This window comes from Myiozetetes cayanensis, unplaced genomic scaffold (genome assembly GCF_022539395.1).
Source record: "Myiozetetes cayanensis isolate MyiCay16 unplaced genomic scaffold, myiCay2020 scf31, whole genome shotgun sequence".
NCBI lineage: Eukaryota > Metazoa > Chordata > Aves > Passeriformes > Tyrannidae > Myiozetetes > Myiozetetes cayanensis.
This window is the reverse complement of record NW_026087533.1, coordinates 4,183,123-4,192,599: the sequence shown is the minus strand read 5'-3', so window position 1 is coordinate 4,192,599 and position 9,477 is coordinate 4,183,123. Positions and strand designations below refer to the sequence as shown.

The following is a 9,477-nucleotide window of genomic DNA, read 5'->3' as shown; positions in this document are numbered from 1 at the left end:
AGTTCAGCCTTTAGCTTCAGCTCTCCTGGAGTCACAAAACACCCCAGGGCACTTGGAGTGAGAACAGCCGAGTTTGCTTCTGGTCAGCCTTTGGCTCCTTGAGCAAATACTTCCCCATACCATTCAAACCTCGCTTATTCCTATAAATGCTTTCAGTTCTCCTCTAAAACTGATGTCAGCAGATGCATTTTTTTTCACCACAGCAGTGGAAATCAACAGGCTGAACTCTGCTCTCCTCTGAATGAAAAATAATTTCCTCCTCTGCCCCCCCTGAACAAGTAGAATTTATATTGGGGTTTTTTTGTGACTGTGCAAGTGCTAAAGGCTGCACAGCAGGACATGTTTCACAGAACTGCTGCATCAGGAGCTGTTACCCAGTTTAAGTGACTCCTTTAAAGGCAAAATCCATTCCAGGGAAGCAGCCTACTGTTTTCCAGGAATTATATATATCCACCAGTTTCTATTTAATTCTTTTACTGTACCATGATACATTTAATTCTTTTAGTTTTGCATCCCTGAATTTCTTCAAATGGATCTTTGGTGTTGGTAAAGGGCAAAGGCAGTTTCTGTTGTAAATTTTGCTAAATTTTCAGTAAACTGGATCTGGAATTAGAACCTGAATCTTAACTCAGCTTTTAAAGTAATCCAATTCATAACAAATTTGTAGAATGTGAAAGAAATTAAGTTAAAAGACACGATATTGCAGTGACCCAAGAAGTAATTAACGCCAGTAAAAGTACCAATCTCCACGATGGGACAGCCTGACAACCCTGTGCCCTGTCAATCCACCCAGGATTAGCTGTGTTTATTGCATTGCTTTTGTTCCATGCAAGAAAACATTTTAAATCTGCCTTTTAACATCACCGTCACCCTAACTAAAATTACGTGTTCCCATCCTCATCCCCCTGGAGCTTTAACTCCAGATCCTGGAAGAACGTGGTGAGAGCGGTGTGTGAGCAGCTCAGCCGCTTCGCTGCTGGGAACATTTCCATGCCTGGAGTCTCTGGGAGCTGCGCTTTGTTTGTGGGATGATGTGAGAATGGATCTGGCAGCATCCACTGCTCGGTGCTGTCCTCTGCAGGGGAGTCATTCCCAGTCCGGACGGAGGAGAGCAGGGATGCTGAGAGCTCCTGCTCTGCAGCGCAGTCCGTGCCAGCGCTCCCTGCGGGCAGTGACAGCCCCGCTGCCTGCTGTCTGTAGCACCCTCCTTGTTTCAGCAAAGACAGGGGCCTCAAATACTCCAGATGTTCCCCCCTGTCCCTCTGCAGCAGCATCAGCAGCTGCGTTTGCCCAGGGCTGCCCTGGAAGGGAACTGTCCCTGTTGTGTCCCTGCTCCCGCCCCACAGTGCCACGCTTGGCTGCTGTTCTTTGTAACTCCAGAGGCTGCCACTCTTTCCCAGCTGTTCTTTGTAACTCCAGAGGCCGCTGCTCTTTCCAAACACCTGGGTTGGGAGCTCTCCATCAACAACACGACCCGGAGAGGCTTTCTGGAGGGTCTGGTGTGGCCTCAAGTTCTCGTAGGCGTGGTCTGTGCCCTCCACACACACCCCGTAGGTGACGGGCAGGGGTTTGTCAGCTGTGGAACTGGGAACGCTCTGCTCGGCCTTTTGGGGAGCGTAACCAGTGGGAGCTGCAGCTTCCACGCAGGATGGCTGAGGGGGCAGCTGGAACGTTGACACCTGGAACGTTGACACCTCTGCCTGTTGGTGACAGCCACTTTCTGGGGGGCGGGAAGGCCGCGGGGGCTCCAGCGCTCGGTCCAGCTGTTGGCCGATCTGCGGCAGCGGCACTTCGGGGGTGAGGAGCGAAGGTTTGGATAGACTGATGGGCTTTATGATGTGCTCCACCGTCAGGGTGAGAGGCTGGAACGACGAAATCCCTCTGAAGTCCTGTTGGAGTGGACAAACAAGCAGCAGTTGCTTTTGATTCCTTAAAATTTTCTTTGGGGAAGCAAAAGCCGGTAACAACCAGCAGGGATCTGCTCTGCTGACAAAAGAACTCCTTTTTTTTCCTGGGGAATGACCCTTCACAGGGATACAGACAGCTCTCACTGCTTATCAACTAAAATACAAGGAAGGAAAACCCCTGCTTCAACTTATGCAAAATTTAGCCTAAGCCCTGGAGCATGGAAATAATAATAATGTCATTTATTATCCCTTAAGCTCATTTCACATGAAGGTGAAGGATGGGTGAGAATCCCTGACCTTTCAGGTCCCTCCCAACCCCAACTATTGTGGGATTTTATGATCCTGAAGCTCTGCTGCAGGGGCTGAAGGACACTCACCAAAGCCATGGGCTGGGCACTGTGTTGTTTGACGTATTTGTAGATCACGTAAACAGCGGCAGCAAACACCAGCCCAGCACAGAACCCCAGGGCCACCAGGCTGTAGAGAACCCACGTCTTGTCTGGTCAGTGGGGAAGACAATGAGTAGAAAGATTGGTTAGATTAGCTGAATGGTGTTACGGGTTTCGTCTCGCAGAGCTTAATTTTTAAATTATTTAAAAATTACACTGATGAAAATCAGTGTATTTTGTGTAGCCAGTACCCTGGCTGGACTTTTCAATCAGCAGAGTTAACAGCCTCACCTTCTAGTGTTTTAACCCAAAACACCTGAGATTTGCTGCTTCTCTGGAGAAGATATATGTAAACTGTTCCATTATATTCCGTGTCTGGGTCCAAGTCTGAAACTTCAAACTCTTTGTTGTTCTCACTCTTTGTCCGCTGTTGAAAGCAAAGGTAAAACCTGTGTTTTAAAAAGGTTAAATGCTGCATTTTCTTCAGATAACCTTGCAAAATTCAGCATAAAGCATTATTTTACTGATAAGGTGTTTGAGTGCTATAATTATTCTGCCCCTATGGAATTCTAAATATTTATATCCTTTTGCTTTCTGTTGTTCCTGTTTTTTAATTTTGCATTTCAGTTTCTTGAGACATGAACTAATTAACTCATTTTTTTTTCAGCCACCATTGGTTTTACTTTTTGCTGCTTACACAGTACCCTTGGAAACTCCGGTTTCTTTTCCAGAATTTAAGAGGAATGCTTAAAGCTCGTGTTGTCTGCTGAGAGCCAAAGATTCTGACTCTCCCTTGCCCATCAGAAATCTCCTCCATCACGTCTGAGCTCTGAGATCCTTCTCCATCTAACCCAAAATGTGATTTACAGACTCACAGGCCGGTGCCTGAGGCTGTGCTTTACCTGCTGGCGCGTCCTCTGGTTGAATATCGTCAGGTGATAATCAACAGCCCCAAATTTGCTGTAAATGTCCTCCACGGTGAGCTGACGGCCGTCCTCCCCCCTCAGGGGGGTGTAGGGGGGCCGGATGAGAAACTTTATGGACCGCACATGGGGAATAAACTCCACTTGTGGTGCTCCTATAACAGCTGGGAAAGACACAGCAGGCAGTGTTGATTGTGAAAGCTGAAGCTGATAATTATCAGAGCATCTTAAACACCCCACCCCGAAATCACTGGAATTGTTATTTCTGCTGATGCACAAAAGGGGTTTGAGCTGTATGAGCATCCCCAGTGACAGGAACACAACATTAAACAGAGGTTTAAGCCCAGCTCTAACAGCAGCTCCAAGAGCAGCAGCTGGATTGCTCCATGGACATGTAGTTTGGAAACAAGAAGCTGCAAAGAACAGCTCTAGGAGGCAGGATCACCTCATGCCCTGCAATGAAAGGGAGTGTTTAACGACCAGAGCAGCCTGGGGCTCCTTCACAGCTTATTTGGTGCAAATATCTGAAGGCTCCTCACAATCCTTGACTGGTGATGGCACATTGAATTATTCTGGATGAATATGCAGCAGGAAGGGTTTAGTCACAGAGCCAACAATCCTTCCAAAGGCTGTGTTGACTGTCTGTAGGAGGGCTCACTTAGGGATTGGGAACATGAAGCATCCATGGGGCTGGATGCTGATCCCAATTTTCAGGAGCTCACATTTCATAGCTCCTGGGACTGTATTAATGACTGTCCTCAAGCTTGCATCTTCCTCGTTTCCTCCTGCCTCTCACCAGTCTTAACAGCAGCTCTTCCTTCATGGGCACAGAGTCATGGGATGACAGAATCAGAGTCACCTGGCTTTTCCTTTTCCCCCATAATCCCACTTTGACGTCGGATCTCCGGGAAGGCCAAACCTCCAACCTTCCCCTCCCTCCCGGGCCAGCGCAGAGCCCTCCGACACCGAAACAGGGGGAGGTACCACCCTAAACTGGGGCTGGCAAGGGGGATTTTTGGGGGTGCTCTGGGCAGGGAACTCACTCTCCTTCCTGGGCTCGAACCTCTCGGAGCGCACCCATCCCGAGGAGCAGCCGGGCCCGCCCGCCGCCCTCACGCGGGCGTAGAAATGCTCGGCGAAGTTCTCCGTCTCGAGGGTCAGGTTGCAGGAGCGCTGGCTGATGCCCTGGCACTCGGCCTTGGGGAGCCAGGATTTCTCTCCATACCTGAGTTTAAAAAAAAACCAACCAACCAAATAAATAAACACACACAAGCTTTCAGTTTGATGGGACAGAAGAGGAGGAGGACAGGCGGTCTCGCCGGTGGGGACAGGTGGGGTAGAGAAGGAAGTCACTGAAGGCAAAGAGCGGCTCAGGAAGGGAGCAAAGTTGGCAACCCAAGATGTGAAATGTTTGCCTAACTGAGCATCACGTAGCACTTTGAACAGCCCTGCCCTTCACTGAGCTCTTCCCCATTGCTGAGCTGTTTCTGTAACAGCAAAACAGGGGGGGAGAAACAGCAAACCCAGCTTTTGTTTCTTGGGCCTCCTCTCTCTCTCCCTAAGAACAGCACAGCTCCAAGGAGAAGCAAACTCCACGTACTGTTTGTATTGGACATCAAATGCAGTGCCAGGGGGAGTGTCTGCTTCTGTTTCCCAGGTCAGGATGTTCTCAAAGTTCGTGGAAGAAAACGCGACACGTTTCAGACATGACGATCTCCCCGCAGTCACAATGCCTGCAGGGGCAAAGAAACTGGTATTAAAAAGCATATTCTGGCATCTCAGCCCTCAGATGAACGTGGGTCAGGTGCTTTTCAGTGAGCAGAAATATCAGGGATGCCACTTCCTGATATTTTGCTGCAGCTGGGCCTCAAAGCAGAAGCTTGGGCAGAGCAAGACTTCAAACCCTGCACACAGCACCATGCAAACACCTTGCAGATGGTTGACTCACCCCAAAGAAATGCAAGCCAGGAGGTTACACAGAAAGGCCTCAAAAACTCAAGTCAGAGGTAGAATCCTTGAGTTTCTTATCAGGTTTCTTTTAAAGCAGGTAAAACAAGACCGGTAAAACAACAATAATGGTAAAATAAGAATAATAAGCTGTTTTCAAGGCCAGAATCATGTCTGTGAGTGCCTCTGCTTTCTGCCCCTGCTCAAGGAAGTGGCCTGCAGAGCTCAGTTTCACATCCCTGGAGATGTGGCTGCCTTGACCTCTCCTGCTCTGTGTTTTGTTGGGTGGATCTGCCCAGAGTGACACGCAGGGACCTGACGTCTGGACTCTGATCTGGGTGTGCCAGGCTGAAAGCAAACAACTCTCCCAGCTCCCTGCTTTCCAAGCCCTGCTGCTCTGCCCCGCAGAGGATGGGCTCTGGCTTTGGTGAGCAGGGATGTCACCTGTCCCTGTAGGGCAGGACACAACCACAGTCCCCCCTGCAGCAAAGTGGCTCTGAGCAGGTGCTGCAGAAATGCCCTACAGACTTTTGTCTCCTGCCCCGAGAACAAACACTGCAAAATTTCCCAGGGCTGAGTCACAAGGTTCTAAGTTGCAGGGCAACCTTCAGGACTTCTACGCTCTTGTAAATTCAATTTACAGACAGATCCTCAGAGGTAGGTCACTTATACATCACTCAGCTCAGTTTGTGGTGTCGATAAACACCTGGAACAGGGTTGTGTGTGGCATTTGGGCAGGGAAATGACACAGGGATGGACTGAAATTCAGTCCAGCTCTAGCCCTGATTTCAACACCTGCCTCTGCTGGTTCAAGGCTCAGCACCCCCGTCCTGGGGTGGGTTTCCCTGTCTGAGCACACTGAAAACTGAGTCACCAATACCCTGATCGTATCAGGAGTGGGAAATCTCTACCTTCCCACATTTATCCACACTACAACTGCTATGCAAAGCAGTGTAACACAAGCACAGCCAAGTGTGGGCAGGGGAAAACCAGGATATTTCACAGTGTGACAGACCTTCTGTCCTAGGAGATTCTGAAGGAGCCTTCCCTGCGGTGTAAGAGCACAGACAGGAGCAGATAATGACAAGCTGGAGCTTGGAAACAGCAAGTTTATCCTTCATTATCCCAGCAGTCAGTTTGCCACATCTGGAGTAAGATTAAATGGCTTTTAGAGGGTAGATTTAGATTAGATATAAGGGAGAAATTCTCCCCTGGGAGGATGGGGAGGTCCTAGCACAGGTTTGCCCAGAGAAGCTGTGGCTGCCCCATCCCTGGAAGTGTCCAAGTCGAGGTTGGAGCAATTTGGGCTAGTGGAAGGTGTCCCTGCCCATGGCAGGGCGTGAAACTGGATGTTCTTCCATATCCCTTCCAACCCAAACCACTCTGTGATGATTCTATGATTATTTGTTTGTACCTCTTCTAAAACCAGGGTTATTTATTCATTGATGTCTCTGCTTAAGGCACAAGGAGACTGATCCAAAGCCCACTGAGATGAAGGAATATCCTTTACTCCTGTAGGATTTGGGCTGTAACACACAATGGCAAATGCTTTGAAGTGAAAGAATCGTTTTGTGTCCCTACTAATCCTTGAAGCGCCGAGCACACCGACCTACACGGGAATTATTAAAAGGAGAGAACAACAAGGGAAAGAAGTTTTATGAAACCTCAGACAGCAGCTCACTCTCTAGGTGTTAATTCAGTAAACATGACAGAACTGTGCCCCATCCTACAGGACCAAACAGAAACACCCCAATTAGAGCCAGGCAAGGAGAAGGCAGCACTCACCGACCACCGCAAATCCAGCCAGGACGATCAGGAATCGCTTCATGAATGCCTGTGCAGGCTGGGCTGGGAGGGCAGGCAGCCGATCCCCAGGGCAGGTGAATCACCTTTCATGGGAGCTGAATTCTTTCTTGTGAGGCCAGGCTGGATTTGTTGCTCAGTAACAGCACAGCTCCTATCCCGCCTTCCCTGGGCTCTGAGCTCAGCGGCCCCGAAGCGCCGTGCGCGTGCGTGAGGAGCCACGGCTGGAGCTCCTCTCCCCACCTGACTGTACAAAGGTGCACGAGCCAGAGCCTCAGAGAGTCCCCAGCTCCTGAAAAAGAGCCAAACACCTTTGTGCTGAGAGCTTCCTGCCCCAAAGCCCTCCCCGAGGTTTCTGGGGTTTGAGCCTGGTTAGGTGACTCAGGCTTGTTAAAACTCTGGAAATTAAAACTCAGTGCTGGTGCTCCTGGCTGGCTTTAGCACCTATTTCCTCAAGAAGTACCTCTGAACACTTTCTCAGAGTGTAAGTCAGCCAGATCACTTTGTTTTTACACTCTTCACACTGACCTTGGATGGGAACCAAATGACCAGCACACGCAGCCTTGGCAGAGCACCAGCTCCTCAGCTCTGCCCTGCTCTGCCCTGCCAGGTGGGTTCTCTCACCTGACAGAGGAAGGAGGTAGAAAAGAGGTGGCCTTTCTATAGGAGGAGGATGTGCTTTGTGCAGAGCCCACTGTAGAGCCTACAGATCATTTTTGTGTTTGTTTACAATTTCAGGCTCTGTTCTGGACATCCCCAGTGCCTGGTGAGAACTGTTTATGTTAAATCTCCAGGCTGTTGGAAATACAGTTCCTTTTCCATAGCCTTGTTATTGTGCTACTAAATTACATGTTCAGTTTTTTTCTCAGAAGAGGGAGAGACATTTCCTCTTCCACCAAAACTGAAATCTCCAGGAGATGCAGATTTAGAACCAATATCTTGCTGAGCACTGAGAACATGTAGGACAGCTGTGCATTAGACAAATCCTTATGGCAGTGCTCTTCTATTGCCTAAAGACTATTTAAATATCCTAATAGATTTTTTTTAATTATTATTATGACAAATGAGCCCCATAAGCAAAATTTGTGGGTGTCCTGTGCCAGGCCTTTTGGGTCCCTTCCAGCTCAGGTGATTCTGTGATTCTTTGGTCACACCTGCAGCCAAGTTAATCAGAACACAATCCCTGTGTGCCTCTGAAGCTGGAAACAACTCCTTCCACTGCTCTGCCCTCGTGGCCAGGCACGTGACAGAGTTTACTACCCCTTCTGCTTCCCTCTGCATCTCGTGGATTGTCTGTTCCTGAAGCTCTTCCTGTTCCCTGCTCTGCTGGGGTGTTAACGGGGCTCCAACCCCAAACCTCCCCAAACTTTCAGCTCCCTCACAGCCTGGGGAGGGGCTGCAGCCAGGTTGGTGACTGCTGTGGCACCTGGGGGCACGGTGGGCTTGGCAGTGCTGGGTTAACAGTTGGACTTGATGATCTTAAAGGTCTTTGTGAAGAGGGGGAGCACTGGGACTGACCCTTTTGCAGTGGAAAACTGCAGCCTGTCCCTCAGCTCCCCCTGGAAAGACAAAGAAGGGATCCCAGGCCCTGTTTGCAGAGCTGGGACATGCCAAAATAATTTTGTGGAGGTTACACAACTCCAGGGCTTCCTGTAACTCAAAGCCTGGGGCTTTTTCCTGATTGCACAAGAAACTGGGTGGTGATGACGTCTGTATCATCTGTATCTTCCTGAATGAACTGGAGGGATTACAGTGCAGGATGTACCTGAGGACACTTTGCAGAGGACAGGCAAGGGAAAAAAAGGATAATTCATGCTGATGGATCCTTTCTCCAACCTCCCCTCTTGACTTTCATTTGGGCCCTTAATTAGCACTGGGAAGTCTCACAGGATTCTACTCCAACCACAGCATTAGGAAGCTCTGGGTGGGGTCCTGTTTTAAAATGTGATATTTTTCAGGGTGATCTGCAGTCAACCCTCTGTAGCTCTGGGACACAAAAACACATACACATGGAGTTATATATCAAAACATCAACATATTATTGCTCTCAAACCCTCTGCACAGCAGGGGGAGTTTCAGCTTCAACGAGTACATTCATATGAAACAAAAAATAAATAAACAAACATGCTGCATATTTATCCCTCTGTTGGAACACAGAAGGTGATTCTCTGTAGGCTGAGGTGGAGAACTTTTTCATCCCACAAAAACCAGATGTTGCTGAATGTCTCAGGAAGGTGCTGCCAGCCCAGTAGTTCTGCAGTTAAGGAGGAGCAAATGTGGCACTAACAGTTTAAAATCTCCTCCAAATCAACGTGCAGGCACAACACTGGGTTTTCAGGACCCAGATGATGGTCCCACACGGGTCTGGGTGGTGTTGTTTTCAGCAGAGAAAACTCTTTAAGTGAATAAATAAAAATCCAGCACCGCTCTTGAGTTATTTGTCCTTGTTCAGGTGTCCCTGCCTGGATATCTGGAGCTCTGCAGCATTTTCCAGGCACTCTGGGTTCT

At 49.0% G+C, this 9,477-nt stretch overlaps 1 protein-coding gene across 1 annotated transcript; it reads right to left on the bottom strand.

Annotated features, from left to right (window-relative positions):
* Positions 1-457: 457 nt before the first annotated feature.
* Positions 458-7,125, bottom strand: IL22RA1 (interleukin 22 receptor subunit alpha 1). Its single transcript, XM_050326342.1, has 7 exons — positions 6,952-7,125; positions 4,820-4,952; positions 4,263-4,444; positions 3,199-3,383; positions 2,588-2,723; positions 2,285-2,406; positions 458-1,889 (listed from the first exon to the last, which is right to left on the bottom strand). Exons 1-7 carry the CDS (start codon positions 6,992-6,994, stop codon positions 882-884), a joined length of 1,809 nt encoding a protein of 602 aa, XP_050182299.1. The 5' UTR covers positions 6,995-7,125; the 3' UTR covers positions 458-881.
* Between the last annotated feature and the right edge of the window lie 2,352 nt (positions 7,126-9,477).

What these genes read in the sequence shown, in the direction of transcription:
- IL22RA1 (XM_050326342.1), bottom strand. Translation starts at nt 6,994, where the DNA reads ATGAAGCGATTCCTGATCGTCCTGGCTGGATTTGCGGTGGTCG. An exon ending in GGCTGGATTTGCGGTGGTCG is followed by an intron (nt 4,953 to 6,951) that starts GTGAGTGCTGCC and finishes TTGCCCCTGCAG; the next exon opens with GCATTGTGACTGCGGGGAGA. An exon ending in GTTCGAGCCCAGGAAGGAGA is followed by an intron (nt 3,384 to 4,262) that starts GTGAGTTCCCTG and finishes TGTCTTTCCCAG; the next exon opens with CTGTTATAGGAGCACCACAA.